The sequence below is a fragment of the Meles meles genome, chromosome 5, assembly GCF_922984935.1.
Source record: "Meles meles chromosome 5, mMelMel3.1 paternal haplotype, whole genome shotgun sequence".
Classification (NCBI taxonomy): Eukaryota; Metazoa; Chordata; class Mammalia; order Carnivora; family Mustelidae; genus Meles; species Meles meles.
In genome coordinates, this window is record NC_060070.1 from 141,719,786 (window position 1) to 141,743,188 (window position 23,403).

The 23,403-nt window shown below is 48.5% G+C and overlaps 1 protein-coding gene across 2 annotated transcripts in view; it reads left to right on the top strand.

Moving 5' to 3' along the window:
• JARID2 (jumonji and AT-rich interaction domain containing 2) overlaps positions 1-23,403 on the top strand; it is a 257,277-nt gene that overhangs the window by 104,614 nt on the left and 129,260 nt on the right. For both annotated transcript variants that reach the window (XM_046004327.1, XM_046004329.1), the window contains exon 2: positions 15,129-15,264. In XM_046004327.1, coding sequence (XP_045860283.1) covers positions 15,129-15,264 — 136 coding nt within the window. The remainder of the gene's footprint in view (positions 1-15,128; positions 15,265-23,403) is intronic.

Consider the following 23,403-nt stretch of genomic DNA (forward strand, 5'->3'; position numbering starts at 1 on the left):
TTTTTTTTTTTTTTTTCCCCTCAGGCTCTTTTTAAAGGGAGAATCTCTAATTTTCTTTATTGATTTAAAAAAAAAATCAGGAAATGGGAATTGATTGGGGAAACTGTACCGAATTTAGGGGAAATAATAAATGCCCAGAGTAGTGAGAAATCTTTTCTCAAATATTAAGCTGTAGTTTATTTGTTGGGTTTTTCAGAAACTTTTCTTTTTTGTGCGGGAGAAAATGAATGGTCCTTGCATTCTGTGCTGTATTTAAGGAAGGTGGCGGCGTGTGCAGCCCTCCCTGTAGGCTCATAGGCCTGTCCTCTTGTTGAAGGCCCTTCCAGATGTGTTTCTTTGCATCTCACTGAGAAGCAATTCCACCTTCCTCCCGATTTATTGTTGGCCATGTAATTTTGTTTATGATGTTTTTGTTGCTGGTGGTTTTTCTTGTACTCTGTACTCTTGACTCAGGAAGCCCGTCTCCTTTTCTATTTATGGTAATTACTAGAGAGCATTTTGTTTTGGCCCTTGGGGAGTGCTTGCTGTGTTTCTTTGTGTGGGCATGCATGGTAGCGTTGCAGAGTGTTTTCTTTGAGGTCAGGGCTTTTTTGTAAAATGGTCTGAGAAGTTTGTCTGACCATTAAAAATTTTTGTGTTTTATATAGGACCGTCCCCGCTCCCCCAAACCTCCTTCTACCTCCCCCAGCCCTGAGTTTTACATCGGTGTTAAGGATAAAATCCATCCATTACTGTCCTGTTGGAAGGACACGATTTATTTTCTCGTGTGTGTGTGTGTGTGTGTGTGTGTGTGTGTGTGTGTGCGCGCGCGCGCGCGCGTGCGCACACGCACACGCCACACGTTTTTTCCCCCCGGATTGGAGAAGGTTTTTTTGAGAGCTACCCTGATAACTGAGGAATGTTAGGAAAAAGAAGAGAGCCCGCAGGAATTACAGATTATAGATTAACAGACAGGAGATTTCCCAGAATGTAGAGCCAGACCATCCCGCTCAGACTGTGCAGGGAGAGGAATTAGAAGCCTCACCTCTGGCCTCGGGTTAGTTGGCAGTAGCTTGAGTTTTGGATAAATGAGAAGAAAAAGTAAAAGAACATGCGGAGGCTTTTCTGTTTTTACCTCCTCCTCCTAGGAAATTGATCTTGGTTTAGCTTCTGTTCCCTGTGATGGGATATGGATCAGAGATCATCCACTTTTCAAATCTGTCCCTCCTTATAGAATTAAATCCATGAGCAGTCCTAACCTGGTTTCCTGCTACTTGTACTGAGATGTTATTTTTGTATTTATTGGCAAACTAGAACCCGTCTCTGACTCAGACACGCAGGGCTTCCCTCATTCAGTGGGAACTCTGGAAACTTTGAGTAGTTTTGTTTCCTTCAAGCTACTAGGTGCTTGGTTTATGTTTCAAGGAACGAAAGCTCGAGTATCTACTAATAACTTTTTTTTTCTTATTTCAGAGAATGCTGAAATCTTGATCTTTGACAATTTCTGTAAAAACAATAAAATGTATTAGGATATTCTGGGTATCTATTTAGTAATCTGGTTTCCTTATTATTTACATGAATTTCTTACTGTGTTCGTAGCTTCGTTTGCTCCACAATTACTGAGGCTCGAAATGCATAGAAGGGTTGATTGATGTTGGGCAGTTGTGAACGGAGCCTTTTACCCAGGGTGCACGTGTCCGTAAATGGATGGTCCCAGGACTGAGTTCTAGAGTGGTGAATCTGGGTTTACCAAAACCTCCGGGCACATGCCACAACCCTGACCTGTTTAAGTCAGAGTGGGGGTGAGGTTTGTATTTTATTAAGGCTCCCGGGCGGGGGGGGGGGGTTTCCCAGGCAGCCAAGCTTGACAGGTAGCATTCTAGAGAAGAGCTTCAGGGGTTCCTCAGACCTGAGCACGAGTCCTCTGCGATGGAGACGAGAAAGACGGACTTATTAGGAAGACAAGAATATGGGGTTTTTTGGATAAACCCAGTAAAGGAGTATTTTTCAAAAGGCAAGAATCTTGGCTTCAGGGGCTGGAGGTTTTGCTGAGAGGAAGCACACAGCTCAGGCGTAGCAGCGGGGCGTGGCTCGTGGCAGTGGGGAAAATAAAGGTGTTCATCACTTACGAGGCACTGTTTTTCTGTGTTCTTCCTCTAGGTCTGAAGGTTTATGCCTTTTGGATCCTGTCTGTGTTCTTCCTCCAGGTCTGAGGGTTTATGCCTTTTGGATCTTGTAGTGTTCCACTTTTCTGTCTGGGTTCGGCTGGTAGCTGGCATCCAGAAGGGGCTGCTCTGGATCCTTCACTCGAGGGGGAACAGGTTATAGCTTGGATCTCCACACACAACTTTATATCTCGGGGCCGTATTTTGACTACTTGTGAGCCCAGGCCTCAGGCCTGTGTCTTCTTGGTCGCCTATCTCTGCTTCCGGGTTGATGTTCGTCCTTTTTCTTATTTGCATGTGAAGCTTAAATAGAAGAGGGGATGTTCTGGGGTGTGTGACAGATGGAGATTGATTTTATTTAGGGTTCACATGGCCGAGTAGGAGTTTCTTACCAGCACCAGCTGATGAGCTCTGGTGTTGCCTGTGCTGATCACTGCCCCATTAGTGACCTGCCATCACTGGTGAGTCAGGGCTGTGGTGGCAAGTGGCTTTTTGCAGAATGACTCTTGAGTAGCTGGAACCTCCATTTTCTTCCATGCTCACCCCTCTGCCTTCACTCACTATTTTAAAGTCTCGTTCTTCCTAAGGCTCCAGAACCCTTCATAGTCGTAAAATGACTTGTCCAGGTCAGCCAGCCCTTCGTTTGACTTCATTCCTAACTTTCACAGGGACAGGTAAACTGCGTTTTCTGCCCGTGAGCAAATGAGGGTACAAGAAATTTGATGTTCCAGCTGCTGGGTGATACTCCGATCTCTGGTTCTGACCCACGGCCTGAACTTTGACCTCTCGTCTCAGGCAGGTTGTAGGTAACTCAGACTAGGAAGCCTAAAAATGAAACTCTGGTTCCTTCCTTCTGTCTGTTCAGAGCTCTCTTCTCAGAAGTGCCTTTCTTCCCCGAGGTTCCCCCCCTCCCCCCCACCCCGCAAGAGGTGAGTCCATTTACAGAGATGAAACATTTTGGAGTTTATCTTTGACTCCCCCCTGCCCCATTCCAGATAAGCACCAGGTTGTTGGCAGAATGTGACCAGAAGCAGCAGCTGCCACTCTGCCATCCTGGGCCTTGTGGCCTGGGCAGGTGGTTTTTGAAACCTTCCTTCCCTGCTTACCTATGCACCCAGCCCATCCCGCCATGGTTTATTCTCAACAGAGCAGCCTGGAGGACAGTTTTAAAACGTGTAGATCAAATTGTTCCTTCTTTGCTCAGAACTCTCCAGTGGTTTCCCATTGAGAGTGAAATTGTCCCATGCCTGCTTCTGCTTAATTCTTTCACAGTTCCTGCCTGAAGTGTAAATGGTAAGCTTCCACTTAGATCCATGTTGCTTATAACATGGGTTTTCTCTTCTCACTGTGAAATGTCAGCAGAGGAAGAATCAGGACTTTGCTTCCAGATAGCCATATTTGCTTTCCCTAACAGCTTTGCTTTAAAATCAGATCATTTGCATGTAGTGTCCCCTGGGTGGGGATCAGCCCTGGGACTTTGGGGGAGCTTTGTTGAACCATAGGTGAGCAGGAGTCCCTTTATTTTTTATTATTTTTTTAAAGATTTTGTTTATTTGATAGAGATCACAAGTAGGCAGAGAGGCAGAGAGAGATAGAGAGGAGGAAGCAGGCTCCCCATCAACCAGAGAGCCTGATGCAGGACTTGATGCCAGGACCCTGGGATCATGACCTGAGCTGAGCAGAAGGCAGAGGATTTAACCCACTGAGCCACCCAGGCGCCCCACGAGTCCCTTTATTGATCCTTTAGACTGGTACATCAGGTTTTGTAGAGCTAAATAACGGCAGGAACTCTTGTCCTGCAAGAAAGGAGCAATGTTAGAACTGGCTGGGATGTGGGAACCAAGGAGGGTTTGCAGTTTTGTTTAGGTGGCAGAAATAATGATAACTTGCACAGTAGTGTGACATCATGATGAATTAAATCTTGTGACTGGCCTAGGACTAGATTAACTTGTAGGAAATCTCTCTGTTTGAAAACCACTGTTCACTTGTACGGAGGGTCCTGGTCAACATAGAATCCTGCGTTCTATGTCCTGTAAACCCCAAGAGATGTGGGTGAATACTGAAACAGCCATAGGTGGTAAATTGATTCTAATTGGCCGTTGAGCCCCATTCACTGTGTTTCTTGGTACCACAGTATTGATAAGAAAGCGAATTGAGAATGGACTCTTACTGTTGCATTTAGAAAGTCCATTCTCCATTTTCTGTGGAATTACTGAAGTCACGATGATCATTGAGTTAATAAACACCAGTACTCAGGTTTGCTGGAATTCCTTTTGAGATCTGGATGCAAGATTAGCTAGCTGTCCCCTCTTGTTCAGCTTGTTCTGGGTGGGGGTAATTGAGAATTGTGGGGGAATTACAGCCTAGAAGGTAAGTTGGGTGGATTATAAAGGAATTTTTGTAGCCCACGCTAAGAAATTTGGAAATTTTCTCTGTAGGAGCCACGGATGGCTTTGGTGTAGGGGAAGGAGTGGCTTGGGTTAATGATTTTCCAGAATAACTCATGTCTGTTCTGTTGTGGGGTTTTTTTTTTGTTTGTTTGTTTTTCTTTTGTTTTCTTTTAAGAGAAAAACTGGGCGGGGGGATGGTGAGACTAGGGATTGGTTGGTTGCAGTCACTTTGGAAGGTTTCCTCTGTAAGAGGGGAGAGGAGAGCGTGTCTTAAGTCTGTATCCAAGACTGTATCCGAGGCCTAGAAGGCCAAATACCATCCTACCTGGATTTAGGAAGTGGAGGGGAATGAGAATGTGCCAAGTCTGCTTTAGGATTTCAGATCGTGGGTAGCCAGGAAGTCTGCAGGAGGGATAATTGAGGTAGAATCCCACAAGGAGGTGGGGGCAGGGGAGAGGAGAGAGGAGATTGTCAAGAAAATGCATTAGTCGTCATGGGTATTAAGATCATTACAGATTGGGAAGGGCAGAAAAATCCTGGTTAAAAGGGGTTGAGAACAGGAAATGGGAAAGCCAGGTGGGGGCAGGGGAGGGAGGGGAGGGCCTCAGGTTTCCAGTAGAAAAGCTTGCTTTAGATTTGGCAATGACCTTGCTTTCCATGGCAGTGAGAACCGTTTTCCTCGGCAGGGCAGGAGTCTAACCTACCGCAAGGCTGGTGTGCACCTGTGTTTCTCAGTGTGTGGTCCCCAGGCTGCCAGTGTCCGCATCACCTGGGAGTGACTTGGAGGTGGGGTCCACCATAAGGCCGGCTGTCCAGCCTTGTGGAGGTTTCTCGTGGATGCTCGAGTTGGCTGTCACTCTTCTACTTGTGGGGAAACCGAGTTCTGGAGGTCTCTCTTACCTCGAGGCTACTGTCTTGTTTTCCATCTGTTTCTGAGTAAGCGTTCACTCCTAGGAAGTGGTTTCGAGAATGTAGTGTGTGCTAGACTCCTTGCTCCGTGCTAGGAGCACAAAGAAACCGGGCACACGGCAGGTACTCTGCACTCAACACGGACTAATTAGGGTGGGATCTATCTTAACACCCCTGTGCCCAAGGTCGGTCATTTGCAGGTGTTTGTGGGATAGTACTTCATAGGTGGGCTGTAAAATGGGGAGGGGAATATGTGCAAGAAACACGTTGGATGTGGCCTGCCACATAGTGGTCTATGCTTCCCGGTGGTGCAAAGTGCTCATGGAGGAGGAAGCAGACGTGGAAATGGCTTCTGGAGACCCGTCCCTGTAATGGCAGGATGCCCAGCAGTTCCAGGTCGTTCCCGCTGCCGAGGGCTGGGGGGATGACAAAGGCGGAGATCGACTTCCTGGATGGGGGCACTGTCGAGCCCTCAGAGCCGGCTCTCCTCAGCTAGCTATTGATGGAACCCTAAATTGTTCCCAGCAGCGTCCTAGGGCCTCAGGGAAGACCACAGAAGTGTGGAAGTTGCCCTGCCTCCCTCACCATGGCTCAGAGGCTCATAACGTTGACTGGTCCTGGCAGGAGGTGGGGAAGCGCTCGATCTCCGTGGTTTCGGTCACTCGTCGGTGCTTGGAAACTGGCTGATGGAGGACTGGCTTTTGTGTCGAGTCTTAATCCTGGATTTTAAAGGTTTATTTATTTATTTTAGAGAGCGTGCATGCCATGGGGGTGTGGAGAGCGTGAGAGCGAGCATCCCCAAGTTGAGCTTAGAGCCTGATGTGGGGCTCGATCCCAGGACCCTGAGATCACGACGTGGGCCCAGATCAAGAGTTGGGCTCAACCAGTTGAGCCACCCAGGCGTCCCTCCTGGAGCTTTTATTTTGTGGGCGATAACTTAGAAAGTGATTTGAAGGCGTACAAAAGTGGTGTGTCTTTATGGGCTTCCTTTTGTAGACTGAAGAGTCTTGTACTTTATCCCCAGATTTCCTCTACGTATGTCCCCTGCAAAACGTAGCGGAGAGGAGTGCAGCCATTTTCCCGAGCATTGTATGGGTATCTGCAATTCAAATTTAGACTTGGATTCTTGTGCGAAGTATTTAATATTCCGGAGTCTTCCTGCTACGTATTTCCGGTACACATTTTGAAGAATCTCAGGGGTATGATGAAAATGCAGAGGAGGTAGCGCACAGTCCTTGACATGCCGTTGGATGCTCTAGAACCGTGTTAGACATGGGAGCTTCCGGTGATGATGGACACCTTCTGTAGGGAGACGTGGGGCTGTTGAGCACTTGAAATGCGTCTGGTACAACTCAGAACACAATTTTTGATGGTAATTAAGTTAATCATAATTTGCCGCATGTAGCTGGTGCTGGCTCTGTTGGTTAGTGCCATTTGGGGAGTTTTGGGGTAGGGGCGGGGTGTATTCTTCACATTAAAAAGGCTTTAATGACGAAAAGATCCAGATCGGTTAGAATGCCGTTGGAAACTTACTCGTTACTAATGTATTCCCAAATGAAGTCCTTGTCTACTTGCCCCGTTGGCGGTGCTGATTCTCATTCTTCCTTAATTCTGCTTGGGTTTTCGAAGATACTGGTCAAGCATTTCTTTGTAACTTTATTTATCTTTATTGCTTTCCCCCTTTCCCTGCACTTGAAGGTAGATGGTCCGTCCAGATTCCTGCTGGATTCTTGAAGGTGATCCTGCTGTGACTTTGGGCCTTTCTGAGGATGTGGAAAGCACAAACTGTCTGGCGGGAGGGTGGACGGTTCCCTAACTGCACCGCTTAGCTGTGAAAGTGGGGAAGTCCCAGCCCATGCTGCCGCTGTCTTGACAACAGCAATGTGACACGCTCAGACGCAAAAGAGCTGACTTGGCAGCTGCCCAGTAGATTTTTATAAAGGCTCAGTTGGTGGCCGGAGAATCAGGCTGTCAGAGTTGTGTGTTATGCAATAAATCGTTTTCAGCAGAAGTTCTTAATCCAATTTCAGCTGTGGCTTTTTTTTTTTTTTTAAATAGGCGGTAATCAAAGATAAGTACACATTATTTAATGGGAGTTTGGAAGAAGTAAAACTCTCCTTGCATAAGCATTTTCAGGCCGTTTACTTTATCCCAGGAAGCATGTCTGTCTGAGGAAAATTTGCTGCTGGAAGTGCTTTTTAATTTAAAGTCAAGGCAGAAGCAACATCCTTCACAAGTTCAGTAAGTCAGTGGTTTCCTGGCTGCTCGTCATCTTTCTAGATGTGAATATTCCCCCTTTGATAGTGTCAGCACTGACCGGTGATCCATTTCACGGAATTTAAAAAAAAAAGGATTTGCATCTGGTTGGTTTGAGAAATGGAGATTTGTAATGGAGAAGACGATTATTTTGTGAAGAGGGAAGAGATACTAAGTTTTAACCTGAGTTACACCGCTCACGTTTTTCATTATTTTCTCATTTATTTTTGGCTCTGTAAATTCTTGTTTACGTGGAATCCTTGTCAAGAATCCAGACAACCTCACCTCCCCCACCCCCACCCCCTGGGGTTTTTTTGGGGGGAGGGGGATGCTTTCATTGTTCTGTTCTCACACTTGATGGAAGAGGCTGGCATTTCAGACAGCGCGTATTGTATTAAGTAGGTTGACTTAACAGGTATAGGCAAAACTTGTTCTGAAGAGAAAAGGCATCCATGGGGAGGATTCCAGTCGTGCTCCCTGGAATGAGGAAAGCGCTAACAGTTTTTCTCCCCCTTCTCCCCCGTCTCCCTCGAAAACCCAGTCTTTCAAATTTTGTCTCGTTACTGGTAGGCTCTGTGCACCTGCCAGACCCCCTCCCCCCCTCCCATTCTCCTCTTCTCCATGAAGTGTGCTTATTTCTTGTTAATCCAACTTAGGGTCAGATTGAGCATTGGAATTGGGCCATGGCACTCCTTTTCATTTTAAGAGGAGTAGAAAGTCACAAATTCCTCCATTCCCAGAGCCTTGGCAAGGTGCATAGAGAGAGGCTCTCCGCACATGCTGGTGGTGTTGGTTAACTTCGCCAGTGGCTTCTGGAGATCCAAACACAAAATCATTCGTCTCAGCACTTGTATAAGCTATAATACAGAGGCTCATGGTAGGAGAAGGCCTTCCTCCCTCCAGATCTGAACATTGTCTTTCTGTGCAATGCCCCCCACCTTCCACATCTGCTTGTTGAACTTACAGGGGACCGCGAAGAACATTTGATTTCCTGTGCCCCCTCCCTATGGAAGCATGAGTGTTTTCTGGGGGAATGTAATGCTATCTTTTTTGTTTTTTTTAAGATTTTTAAAATTTATTTGATAGAGATCACAAGTAGGCAGGTAGGCATGCAGACAGAGAGGGGGAAGCCGGCTCCCTGCTGAGCAGAGAGCCCAATGCAGGGCTTGATTCCAGGACCCTGAGATCATGACCTGAGCTGAAGGCAGATGCTTCAACCCACTGAGCCACACAGGCGCCCCTGTAATACCATCTTTAACTGTGCCTGTCCCCAGGGATTTCCCCTCCTCCCCTCACAAGCGACCTTTAAAACCTCAGTGGGAGGTTCTGGGTTTCATTTTAAAACACAGGTGTGTATCACAGTGCATTCCTGGTACGTCTTGGATGTTGGCTTTATTTTTCTTGGTTGATGTGGTTAAAATGATCTCAAGTGTATTAGACCTTTTTTTATTAATGGATTCCTATTTGCCGAAAGGAACACCTAGTATAATTGGTTGGTTGACCTGTGTCCCAGTTTCCACCAGTAGTTCCTTATTAACAGTGCCCATGGTTGCTATGATAAATTACTTGGTCATTCTGCCTGTGATGTACGAGTCTCTGATATAACGTCTGCTGACAAGTGGTAGGAAATTAAGCATCTTCCATTGGGCGGACGCTATTCATTTGTAAATGGTTGTAATGTTAGAAAAGTTTGTTTTGTTGTACTTTTAAAATCAGAAACCTTTTGAACCCATGCATTTCCATCCTTGTTTTTCCTCTCCTCAATCAAGATGATCTGAATTTGAAATCCTAACAGACACGGACAGATTGCATAAGGATGTCTTGAGGGGTGACCTTAGAACCCGTGTTCTTCCAATTACATGAGGTAGCTGCAGAGACCAATAAGAGAAAATCCCTCTCCCTCCTGTTCTTACTAATCTCCAGCTAGTGCTGTTCATGAGTGGTTCTGGTGGGTTTCTTTTTAAATTTTTAATATTTTTTCATATATTTCCATTCACCTCTTGAAATGAGTAATTTTAATTTTGCTTTCATTTAGGAGTTCATGTGAGTTACAGGTTTGACATTTTTTCTTTAAGAATGAATTTCTAGGGGCGCCTGAGTGGCTCAGTGGGTTAAGGCCTCTGCCTTAGGCTAGGGTCCTGGGATCAAGCCCCTTGTGGGGCTCTCTGCTAGGCGGGGAGCCTGCTCCTCCCCCCCCCCCCCCTCTGCCTCTCTGCCTGCTTGTGATTTGTCTGTCAAATAAATAAATAAAATCTTTGCGTAGGGGGGGGTGGGAGAGAATGAATTTCCGAGTTTTGAAACTTCGCTTTGGGCACCTGCCTCGTCCTGTGGACCCATTGACCATGCTTGCCAGTTCCATTCTCTGCAGCTGCGTGACCTTGGGAAAGACATTGAAACTTACCTCTTTAAAAAAAAATGAGTTTCGTGATTACTTCCTTTTCCACCCCATTTTAAGCCAAAAGACTGTGGTAGCAAGCTTTTTAATCTTTAACCTGGACCTGGGTTTTGGAGAATGTTAGTAGGTTCTGTCTGGCAGAAGGAGGGCTCAGTACACTGTATCTTCCTGTGCCGGCCGCGCACTCATTTTCTTGCACGTCTGTTGCAAAACTTGGAGCAGCTTAGGGTTACGCCATGCTCTTTTTCTCTTAATAAAAAAGATTATGACCATAAGCATTCAAGTTTAATTCCTGACCAGCTGCCATTTTTGATAAGAGAGTCTCCTGTTATTTCAAAGAATGGCAAACGTTTTTCAAATGAAAAGAAAAACGCTGTCACTTTTACTTTTTTATACTTAATACTCAATTTTCCATCTGCTGAAGAAAGTGATTTTTTTTTCAGCAGTCAGAATAGCAAAGTGAATCTAGATCTGTGTGATGATTTTCCTGTTTTTTTCTTTTTCTTTTTCCTTTTTTTTTTTTTTTTTAAAACCCCTTCAGCGGATATTCGACACATGGCAGTATTTGCAAAGCCTTTGTTTTGGAGTTGGGGAAATGCAGGTTAAGAAATAAGGGGATGGGAATGAGGGAGGGTCCTTGAATTGCACTTCCTGGATAATTTGATGAAAATGTAAAAACCCTAGAGGTGGTTTTTTTTTTTAAAGATTTTATTTATTAATTTTGACAGAGAGAGATCACAAGTAGGCAGAGAGGCAGGCAGAGAGAGAGAGGGAAGCAGGCTCCCTTCAGTGCAGAGAGCCTGACGTGGGACTCGATCCAAGGACCCTGAGATCATGACCCGAGCCGAAGGCAGCGGCTTAAACCACTGAGCCTCCCAGGTGCCCCAAAAACCCTAGAGGTCTTATAGATGCCCCAATGGCAGTAGCTTTTTAAAAAAAAAAATCTTTAAGGAAATGTAAAGAAAGAAAGAAAGGACACACACTCTGGGTGACTGAATTTGTTCAGAATTAAGCTGCTGGATTCCTCTGAAGGTGGCTACAGCTCCTCCTGGGCCCTCCTTTATTAAGCTGACCAGTAAACCAGAATGGACTGGGTACTTGGTTCTGGGGAGGCATCCTGGAAGAAGTCAGGAAAGGATCTCCCTGTTCAGTGCCTCACTGTCAAATCTGGCAGGATCCCTTCTGACGAGAAGAGGGAGTCCCATGGCCTGATGGGGTCCAGAGGAGATCATTAGGAATTTTGAGCACTGAGGCATGAGTAGACTCTCAGACGATTCTGGAAACAATGCTTTGGGAATGTGTAACTGAATACAGAGGGTGCCGTGAAAAGGGCACGCCAGAATCCTGGAGGATTCTAGAGGAGGAGGAATCTGTGTGGATGTGATGGGAGAGGAAAAGCCAATGGTCCAGTTGTTTTGTGAAGGAATCAGTCAGAATTTAGCTTACACCATAAGGGGCTGTTACTGGGTCGTCCGGTTTGGGCTCTAGGATACCATGTGGATTTCTAGATGGGGGCCGTTTCCTTGTAGGCACTAGGTGGTTGCAGGATGAGGTCTCCAGGACCATGACAAGCTTACTGCTGAGAATGAGAGAGGGTAGACCGCCCTTTCGGATTATCACTGTGGAGTGTGTTTTTTGGGGGGTAGCGGTGACTTGAGTCCAGCTGTAGAATTTCGTGCACTGCACTCCACTTAAAACACCCTGGGTGTTGTAAGGTTAGGGACCGGCAGACCAAGTGTGGGTAAAGGTAGTGGGAAGAAGAGTGAGCTTGAACTTGTCTCTTTTGTTACCCCGGAATATCTCTTGAGCTCGTATTGTATCAGGGAGGACCTGTGTGCTGGGATGTCAGTGGTGAAGGGGATTTCCTGGCTCCATGCAGACATTATTTAAATGGTTGATTAAATGAGCCCATTATTAGGGTCGCCTGGGTGGCTCAGTCAGTTAAGTGCTTGCCTTTGGCTCAGGTCAGGATCCTGGGATTCTGTCCCATGTCCGTCTCCCAGCCCAGCGAGGAGTCTGCTTCTCCCTCTTCCTTTCCTCCGCTTGTGTTCTCTCTTGCATGCACGCGCGCGCGTTCTCTCTCTCTCAAGTCTTTTTAAAAACAAAAAAACCAAACAACAACAACAACAACAACAAAAAACGAGACCACTCTTGAAGAAGAGGGGGAAAAAAAGGAAGTAAGCTCTCAGATGTTGGCATTTCGAGTTGCCTGACCTGTAATGAGAGTTCTGTCTGGGCTTTTCTTGGAGCGCTCAGGCCTTGGCTGTTCTGAACGACCGCTGAGGCTAGAGCGGAGTGCGTGTTGGACTCGAGGTACCTTCTTGCAGACCTTCGGTGACCCTCCATCTTGGCTAGCTCTGTGGTACCACCTCGGGGGGTGCAGGCACCCCTATGCGTGCTGTGTCTGGCCTTCCACCGGGGAGGAGTCCAGGCCTCCCAGCACAGCGTAGGGTGATCCATCTTGACCCCGCAGCTGGGAAAAGCAGCTTAAGTTTTAATTTCGGAGTTATTACCCACCTATGGAGCTTTCGGAAACAGTGTCCCTTTATTACCAACTAGGTTTGTGTCTTGTGTCAAAGTCAAGCGGGGGGGACAAAGCTTGACCAGTACTGTACGTTATAGAAAAGAGCTCTTGTGTTTCCCACCCCTTCCCAAATTTGTTTTTTAATGTCTAGAATTTGAAACCCCATAATCTGGGTCATGGATTTGGCTCCCCTGTATTTAAAGTACTTTATAGATTTCATGAAGGCTCTCATGTCAGTAAGTGAACCTGAAACGCATCTTCCTTTGCGGGCGGTTTCTGCTCCCATGGTTTATGGTTTAACGAGACCGCGGTTGTCGGGGTAGGGCTGTCTCGTGTGGAGGCCCGAAGTCAGAATGAAGGCACCAGTCTGAACATGACCCAGTACATCATGGCAGGAACTTCACTTTGAAACCTATCCCGGCCACGTTCGAGGATGAGAATAGGGATCAGGTCCCCGCGAAGAGGGTTCTCTCCTGGGTGCTGGGAAAAGCTGGGGTTTCAGCCTCACCATCTTCAGTATTAGGAGGAGCCAGTGGTCGGTCCTTTGTTCGGGGAGCTGGTGGGACAGCGAATTCACCTTCTCTGTGCCTTTTGTGTGTTGTGTGCCTACGTCCTCTGATTAACTATTCAAGCTCCTTAGATGGAGTCTGGTCAGAGAGTCTCCTTTTTCTGTTGGTGAACCATGCGGTTGGAAGGTAGAGAGTGACTTGTACACGGTAGCGGTTCAGAGACCCGGTGGGCCTGTCCCGCCAGGTGGAGGCAGTTGTCTGGTTTCTTTCAGCCTTTGGGTCCCGACCTCGACCCACCCACCGTGGCCTGGAGATCCCTCTTGCCTCTCTGGGGAGCGCCCCCAGGAAGACAGGAGGTGCCTTCCTCCTTGGAGCCAGCGGAAATCTCCGCTTGGCCGGTCTGCAGGAGTGGGAGGATGGCGTGGGCAAGGTGGATATCCTAGTTCTTCTTTCCCAGGGCTCTCTTCCCCCTTACTACGGAAGATGGAAGTGCGCTCTCTGGGGGGAAAATCCTGGCAGCTTAACCGGAGTGCAGTTTCAAGTTATTTAGGGCTTTAGAGTCTCTGTGGTCGAATTTCTAACAGGTAGTTTGTGTTATTGCAGAATTTAGGAATGCGCGTGCTGGAAAAGCCCTCGGGTCATCTGCCCCTCCCCGACCAAGTCCTGTGGAGGTTTCCCGGGACCTGCGGGCGGCAGGGAGGGTGAAACTGCTCCGTCTGGCAGGCAGGACCACAGCCCCGGGCTGGCTCTTGGGGTGTAAGGCCTGAGCAGAAGGAACCTGAATATCCATCCTCCCTTCCTGCTTTTACCTACGGTATTAACGTTCTCCTTATTCTCCGAAGGCCCCGAGGATCTGAGAAGCTCCCATCCTTCTAAGCTGAAAGGCTCTAAAATGCTTAAGTCTTGACATGAGTGTGAACTTAATTAAGGACTTCTTGCATTTGCAGACAGTAGGCAGATGCGCACAGGCGAGAACCTAGGGCTGTCCTTGGCCTTGTGCGAAGCAATACTTCAGATCTTACACACACCTTCTGGCTGGTTCCCTACAGCAGTCTCCTCTCTGCTCAGATCCCGGATCCACCAAGTCTGATTCCAGAGTGGGATCTGACCTCCCTCCCCAGCTGGGGGGGCTCCCTCCCCTCCTCCTCTGGCTGCTCCTCGCCCCTCCTCTGTCTTTCTGCCTTTACTGCTGGAGTGGCTGGGCTGGCACGGGCTAGCTCCTCGGATTTGCCCAACCTGCCCTTCACGTGTTCCCCGCCTCTCTCGGGAGCGTGCACCGCATCTGATACCGCAGACATAAGGGAGCCTCGCAAATTAGACCTTCAAGACCTATTATTAACCTGTGTGTATTTTTCTTTCTTTTTTTCCTTCCCCCCTTCCCCTTTAAGTCACCCCTTCCCTCCCAGACGTCCTACCGCTGCCCACCAGGATTCACGCGCCCCCGCCGCTTGTGCTCTTTCCTAATTAGGGCTCCTTTCTGTGACTGAGGGGTCAGTGGAGATCCCATTTCATCTATTCTGATTGAACAGTGAATTCTTGGCAGGCAGCACCAACCCCCGCCCCCAGCAGCTATTTCTGAAGGAGCCCAGCTCAGGGTGGTAAGGCAGGGCACCTTCTGGCATTGCTCTGTGGAACTTCGGAGGCACACTGGCTCCTCGGGCCTCCGCTTATGGGTGCACAAAACACCTCTTTCTGAATTTTGCCCGGAATATGAAACTGCAGTGTTACTGGTTAATGAGGGTATTTGGGCGCAGGGCTTGTAAAGAAAGCGAGGTGCTTGTCTCCCTTCCACGCCCTTCAGCTTTTTGCTAGGAGCAGTGCTGGAACCATGACCGCAGGATGGAATTCTGGCCTCCAGAGCTGGGTCTTGGTTGCATGATGCTTGTTTAGATTTTTTTTTTTTTAAGTTGATTCAAACTCTTAGTATTTACTTGCCCACCTACCCCCCCCCTTTTTTTTTTTTTTAGTGATTTCCCTTCTCCCTTTCTTCTGTTTCTCCAGGATGACAGTGATGGGATTCCATGGTCAGAAGAAAGGGTGGTACGTAAAGTCCTTTATTTGTCTCTGAAGGAGTTCAAGAATGCCCAGAAGAGGCAGCACGGGGAAGGCATTGCTGGGAGCCTGAAAACGGTGAATGGTGAGTTGCCTCTTTTGTTGGAACCGGATGGTATCTTTGGGCACGACCTTGTTTCTGAATCGGATGTGTTTCGGGCAGCTTGTGCTTGTCAGGTTAGGCCCCTAATGGCAGTTATTTTGGACATCCTACTGGGTTGATGGATTCATTTTTATGTGCTTTATGTGCTGTGTAATATAATTGGCAAGGTGCCTTAATTAGTCTGTTCCCTACAGATAAGATGGGGGCTGGGATCTGATTTCTGCTGGGTCCCGGTTTGAAGGTAGAGTCTGTCTTACCGGTTTTTCTGTGGGTGTCTGTCTTTCTCCTTGGATCTCGCCGCACCCTGGAGCTCCTGGTTCTTTTCCTGTTTGTGTAGGAAGTAGTTTGAGTCTCGTGGGTGCCCGCTGCCCTTCCTGCTTGCTGGCTCAGCGGCCGGCTGAGGACCTGCTTCCTTCCTTGCTGAGCAGGCCGGGCAGGTGGTTGCATGGCACAGGTAGTAGACGGTGGCCTGGAATTCCTGTGCGTCTGCGAGGACAGCCGTGTGGCTACCCGAGGTCTTGCAGCCTGGAAGGAACCGTGCTCTTCTGAGTTTATTCCGCTGACTCTTTATCATGGGCTTTTTAGGAGGACGGGCCTGAAACCACCCAGTGGACACCCATTTTAGAACACGCATTTGGTTACAGTCTGTGTTCGTTCAGGGGATGTGGCTAGGGTGGTCTTCCACAGTCTTCCTCGTTAGTCCTTTGGAATTCTAGATAAATGTGAATGAATGGACCATGTTCTGATTGGCACGTGGCTTGGAGCAAGGAGAGAGACACGGGAGAGGTGGTTGTTCTTTTTTTAGAGTCTCTGCTCTGCTCCGTGGAGTGACAGCGTCGGGACATGTGGGCTACTTGAGAACTTGCCAGGGTCCAGTGGACACGTTCACCTCGGGTGTCCACTGTCCTTCAGTTGGCTTCATTGTAAGGTGGGTTGTCTGGGGGAGCCTCTTTTTTAATGATTTTACTTATTTATTTGACACAGAGAGAGAGATGGCAAGAGAGGGAGCATAAGTGGGGGAGTGGTAGAGGGAGAAGCAGGCTCCCCGCTGAGCAGGGAGCCCGATGCCGGGCTCGATCCCAGGACCCTGGGATCATGTCCTGAGCCCAAGGCAGACGCTTAGCAACTGAGCCCCCCAGGCACCCCTGGGGGAGTCTCTTGTTGGGATTAGTGCCTGCAGGTGGGACCCGCATGGAGCCTTGGCTGTGTTTCCAGGGACACCCTCCCTGAACTAAACGTGGGTTTGCCCTGCCACCCACCCAGGGCCTGTCCCTTTTCTGTTTCTGTGTGACTTAAGCTTCTGGAAGTCAGAGTCCACATCTATATGGGATGGGGATATATATATATATATATACCCTACCTACACAGAAGCACAATTAGTAGAATCTGATGCCCCCAGTCTAGAATCCGGCCCTCTGTGTGACGTGATTGTTCCCGGTGTCCTTGCTTCACGTTGAACGTAGTGTCTGGCTTTTTATGTGTTTGAGGGGAGCGTGGCCTGGGAGAGTCTCCTTGTACCCTGAAGGTTACAGCAGAGCAGGGGTGGTTAGAGGTCACTGTCGTGATAAGGCATAATCTCATTCTGCTATGTACATCGTGTGGTACAGCCTTAGTGGTTTTGGAATCTTAACAACAACAACAACAACAAACATCAACCCATCTGAGAGGAAAAAAACCTCACTTTTAGGACAAGTTTGCCAGGTGTCCAGGATTAAGTAAAGGTGGGATTTAGGTAAAAGAACAAAAACTAAACCCCTTCTAGAGGCCTCGCAGGCGCTGCCAGCCTCGTGGAGCAAAGGTAGCTCTTGTTTTTAACTGGCCTCGTTGAAGGGTTGACAAAGGCCAGGAAGGAGTTCTAAGAAGACTGGCAAAGACTGCCCTGCTGGGGATCGTTAGAGACTTTAAAGAATTCTTGTACCAATTTCATAAAGAAAATGGGTTTTTGTTGTGGTAGTTTATATTTCATGCTGATGAAGACCGGCCTGTCGTTTTCCTGTCTAGTGTTCAGTCCGAGACACTGACACCAAGGCCGGCGTCTCTCTCTCTCTCTCGGCTGTGGGATTGCTGTGAAGATGCCCGTTTCTGGTTCCCGTTGGTGTCCACGCAGCCACCCGTCCAAAGTCCACATGTCTGTCATTCTGTGTCGTGGATTTCCGTAGCACTTCTAAATAAGCCCCTCTGGTTGTAAGAAGAACGGTCTTAGAGGCCACTAACGGGTTGAAGCGTGCTTTCTCACTGGGGGCCTGCCGGAGAGATCGGGAAACAGCATTGCTCACTGGCTGGGGAATAGCTCCTTCTCTGGAGGTCCCCGGACCTCGGCAGTGCGCTCTCAGGGCGCACGGTCCAGAGAAAGCAGGAGGCCGTGCAGCATCCCAGGCTGTTCTGGTGGCTGAGGTTGGGGGTAGGAGGGTTGCAGGCAGTGTGTGCGCGCGCGCGCGCGGATGCCTGTGTATGTGTCACTGTTCCGCGGACACTTCATAAACCTCATTCCCATACTACGCGGTGGAAGGACCTTGTCCTGAGCTGGACATCACAGCACCCCATTTTGGGGTTTTTCACTGTCGGGCAAATGAAGATAGGTTAGTGGGGGGAGAGCGGTTTTCACAGCCCTGCCAGGTGACATGTTTCCTTTTTTATTTTGTTTCGGTTCATCACAGGACCCCCTGAGGTTCCCTTGTAAACACTGGAATCCACTGGTTCAGTGTTAATGGTCACAGGAATCTGTCTGGCGGTGGAGTTTTGAAGCTGTGCCCAGTACAGAGCCCTTGGTCTAGGACGCGGGGAAGGAAGCTGACCAGACGGGGGTTGTAGGGGGTGCCTGTGCCCAGAACCGGGGTGGGGTCACTGCTGCCCCTGTGCCATCGTCCGTCTCTTCCCCTTACCCCTAGTTTTGCAGCTTGGGGATCTTGGGTGATGACCTACCTCTGAGGCCCCTGGTGTGTTCAGCTGTAAGCTGAAGAGTGTCCTGGTGTGGCTTTGGGAGTGCTCTGTGTGGTAGTGACTTTCCCAAGGTCACACAGCTGTCAACTGTGCTGCAGCAGAACTGGAATTAGAGCTCACGTCCCGGAACTTTGGATCTAGCGCTTATTTAAGGAGGCAGAAGGGGTGAAAATTACACCGTATCTTTGCAGCACTGGTATTGAAAACAAGGCGTTTGATCCCCCCACCCCCATATCACTTTTCTGAGCTGTTTCTGGGTTATCCGTCCTCCCAGTGTTTCCTGCGGAAAATTCCACCTTCAAATAATACTCTGCGTTGACAATAGGAGGAGCTTGATGTTAACTTTTTCTCTAATTTGAGAATGAATTGACATCACTTCCGCTAAATCCTTGGCCCACGAGGATGATGAAGCGTGTGAGGGGTCGGGTGTCTGGGAACCCGGCGCAGAAGGCGGCAGTTTTTATCTGAGTGGCTGAACTCTGCCGCCCCATTTCTCTGGGTCTCGGGTCGTCATAATAACCCAGCCAGACATAAGACTGTGGGGAGAGCTCGTAGTTTATGTCATGAAATCCATGTTGGCCATCCGTCTTGCTTTTGTAGTTCTGAAGTGACCGGGAATGAGGTTGTGGTTTTGTTGTTGTTGTTTTCTGTTTGTTTTTAATCCTAGTAGAGGTAGTGAATGTGAATCTTGAACAGCCTCACGGATCATCTGTCGAGGGACTGAAACCCCCATTATGGATGGCTGGTTAGAGCCGGGTCTGGCGGAGGTGGGGCTCGGATTTTTGCTGATTGTGAGAGCCTTCTGTCTGCTTCCTGCCATAGATAATGCCACTCTGGCTGTCATAAATTTGACAAAAGCTTCAGGAACGGCTGGCAGAGGCTGAGGCCTCGGCCACTCTTTAGGGCCCTTGGCCCGCCGGGGCTGAAATTAGGGACATTTAAATAATAACATGCTACACAAATGAGTACACATAATTACACAGTAAGAGAGGGGAGCTATTAGCTGTATTTTGAGTTTCATTTGCTTCCTATAAATGTCATCTGAGATCGAGCAAGGCCTCTGGCCAGCCGAAGAGCCTTGAGTGGGTTTGAGGGACCCGGGCTCCTCTTCCTTGCGCCCTTGCGGTGGTCCTGGTGGCCTGTCCGTGCTGAGCACCCACTGCTGACTCCCCACCGATCCCGGCACTCGGTCCACATCTCAGTCGTTGTCATCTCCCGAGCAGACCATTCTGTGGATGCGGACGTGGTACTGCGGCGAGGATTCGTCGTTGGCCCGCACAGGTGGCCCCTGGCAGCTGCTGCTTTCTGCGCCACCTGTCTGATAAAAAGAAGTAAAGATAGGATTCCAAAAATAAGAATTTGGAGGAGGACGCTTTTTCTAAAAGGTGTTTCTTTTGAAAGAGATAATGTGCGATCCTGTGCTGGGGAAGGAGGCTTCGGGGGTGGTGTGGGGTGGATGTGATGTGAATGCGAACCTCTGTCGCGCATGTTATCGATCGAGGGAATCCAGAGATGGCACTCGTCCTGCCCGCTCGCCCTCCTGAGGCCCGTCACCGGTACACAGATGCGTTCATTTTCTTTCTTCACTGAGAGGTAGAGCTTTTTTTTTTTTTTAATCTACTTTTTTTTTTTTTTAAATATTTTATATATTCGACAGAGAGAAATCACAACTAGGCAGAGAGGCAGGCAGAGAGAGTGGAGGAAGCAGGCTCCCCGCGGAGCAGAGAGCCTGATGTGGGGCTGGATCCCAGGACCCTGAGATCATGACCTGAGCCAAAGGCAGAGGCTTAACCCACTGAGCCACCCACGCACCCCTAATCTGCTTAAAAAAAAAAAAAAAGATTATTTATTTATTTGGCGGAGAGATAGAGAGTGAGTACACAGTGGGCGGAGCAGCAGGGAGAGGGAGAGGGAGAAGCAGGCTCTCTGCTGAGCGAGGAGCCTGATGCAGGGGCTCGGTCCAGGACCCTGAGATCATGACCCAAACCGAAGATATATGCTTAACCAACTGAGCCACCCAAGTGCCCCGAACTTTGTATTTTTAATGCTGCTGCTGAACCACGGGGTTGGCAGTCCTCCGAGGGCCACCGGTCCTGGTGTCACGCTGGAGGGGGATGGGCCTTTCTGGCAACCACTGCCGACTTGTAGTCAGGGGCCAAAGCTGGAGATGTGGATATAGGGGACACCCCCCAACTCCCCTGCATACAAACCTTCTTTCTTCTAAGGACTAGAATCTTCAGCTCCTTGAAAATCTTAAAGATTCCTGATGTGTTGATTGTGAAATGAAACTTGGTCCCAACTCCTGCAGGGTCATTGTTCTGCATAAAATAAAGATGTTTTGTGAGCCCAAATGAAAAGTCCGAGCACATCGTCCCACAGATGGAACTTGATGTACGCGGCTGTATTTGAAAAGTCGGTCATGGTCGTATGGGTGCCTTCTGTCGGCTGACGGGGGACACCTCTCCTGTCTGCTCTGGGCCCACAGTGTTCGCCTGCAGTGATCATGTCCAGCTTTTCTAATGATGGTCCCTCCAACAGGAGAGACCGTTCTTTGGGTGTTCGCTTGTTTCCTCCTAGCGAAAGTGGTTTACCCCACCACCCATGTGTCCGACTCCGTGTCCTTTGTAAGCTGTGGGCACCGCGGGCTCAGGCTGCCCTCATGCGGCTGCCTCAGGTTGGGTATCTGGAACTCTCCAACCTGAGACCCTTCTTCCTTCTGTTCCTCCCCCTTCACGTATGAGAAAGCACTCCATGTAAAAGCTGGGTGAGATGAAGGGTAAATACACTTCACTGAAAACAACTTAAATTTATTCTTTTTTTTTTTTAAAAAAACCAATAAACTTTTTATCCTAGAAAATGATCGTGTCAGAAGACTTGATGTCTTTCTTGTGGCTTTCATGTGGTCTGTCCTGGACCTAAGGGACACTCGGGGCTTTTCTTGATCGCACTGTTTGGTTGACGCTTGATCGTGTCTTTAGAACAGAGACGGGGTTTGGGAGTCATACAACGGAACGCCATTGCTCTTCTTTCCTGTCACTTTGTGCTGGAGGCCCCTTACCCCTCTAGCCCTCCCAGCCCACTTCCTCTGTTAGCGCTGTCCTCATCATCCTTGCCAAATCTGGGCTGTTCTAAGAGGAGGGACCTATGACAGGTAGGGGTGTATGTGTGTGGCAGGCGGGGGCAGAGAAAGTGCATGTGTGCTCTCTCCTGCCTGTCTCGGTTCTTCGACAAGCCCAGCTATGAGGGGTCCTGAGGGCAGGAGGACGGATATCTGCCGTGATCTCCCTTTCTCATCTCTACAGGGACATCATTCTGGAACTTATCCCTCTTCATCATTTAGTTCTCTCCTAGATGATTGCCATCAGTAAACAAAACATGTTATGGTTGCTTTCATGATAAAATAATCCCTCTTCTGATCTTGCATATCCCCCCTGCTGTCATGTCTGTCTTTACGGCGTGTGCCTTGAAAGAAAATGTCTACCCAGGCTGTACCCTCTACTGTCTATATTCATGTTAATATCCTTTCTGCTTTCATTCTCCTTTGAATCCCTGGAATCAGGCCTCGATTAAGGCTTCATAATGACCTTGATTGCCAACTCAAGATTCCAGTCAGTGTATCCTTATTCGCCCCTTTGGCAGTATTTGACATGATCAAACCTGTCCTGAACTCCCCTTGCTTACTTGGCTTCGACACAGATTTCTTAGACGGTCTCGTGAACATGAACTGCCCCAACACCAACTCTGTGTCCAGCTGAGTCTGTCCTCTGCTCTGCCCATCTTCCCGTTGCCCGTAAATGCCAGTTCCATTTTTCTAGTTCCTTTGGCCTAAGCCTTGGAGTGATCTGTACTTCTGTTTTTTCCTATACTTTGCATTCCTTCCTTTAGCAAAACCTGTTTGTTGCAAATTCACATCTTCCGAATCTGAGCCCACACTACTGCCACTAGCCAGAAACCTCTAGCTTGGGCTGGGATCCCCGATGTTCTCTGATCTCAGCTTCTGCCTTTTTGTCCCTCCAGGCAGGAGTCAGAATGTGGGCTTTCATAGTCCTTCATAATGCAGATTAGTACATACTCTCTTAGTGTGATAGCTTAGCATCCTTACCCTGACCATATGATGTGGGCCACAGTATCTGTCTAGTCTCACTGCCTCCCCTGGTTTGGCCTTCTTGCTATTCGAAGTGCACCAGAATTTTTGTGTTTTATGTATTTATTTTTTTAGGATTTTATTTATTAGAGAGAGGGAGAAAACACGAGTGGGGGAGGGGCAGAGAGCGGGAGGAAGGAAGGGAGGAGCCCAATGCTGGGCTCAATCCCAGGACTCTGGGATCATGACCTGAGCTTGAAGGCAGATGCCTAACTGACTGAGCCACCCAGGCACCCCAGTTTTTGTGCCTTTTTTTTTTTTAAAGAAAACTTAATTATTTTTTGAGAGTGTGTGCAGGGGGAGAGGGAGAGAGAATCTGAAGCAGGCTCTGCTCAGTGCAGAGCCTGACTCAGAGCCCAGTTTCAGAATGAGATCATGACCGGAGCTGAGATCAGGAGTCAGATGCTTGACTGTCTGAGCCACCCCAGCACCCAGAGCTTCTGTGCTTTCTGATCCTTCTGTTGACAGCTGTCTCCCTTTAGAGAACTGCGTGTTTCATCCCTGCTCGTGTTTCAGGTGCCTGCTCAAACTCGGAGGTTTGAACTGGAGTGTCCCTCTTGAGCATCCTATCAAAAGTCTTTCCTTGGTCTGTTACCCTTTCACTCTTTACCTTGTAATATTTGTCTGCGTAGAATTTGCACTGCCTGACCTTGTGTTCTTGTTGTTCACTAGCTCTGAGTTCTCTCCCCGCTGTAGATTGAAAGTCTACGCTGAGTAGACTCCTGGGCGCTCTGCAGAGTGTGTGTAGTGTAGAGGTGTGCAGACCGCTTTCTGCCCACCGGCTGCTCCCGCCTCCCCCTGCCAGCACCCTCTGCCTTGCTGTGGACCTGCTCCGGTCTGATCAGGGGTTGAGTGTCCCACGTATGACTCCAGCTTTTAGTTCGGAAATACCGTCTGACACCTTCCCCTATGCTGTTTTCCCTGTCTCTGAAGCCCGTTTATTCATGGTTGTCATAAATTTCCAAGTCTTACCATCCTAAACTTTCTTAGGATTGGATCACCCTATATCTTACCTTTCCTTTCATTTTTCTTCCTTT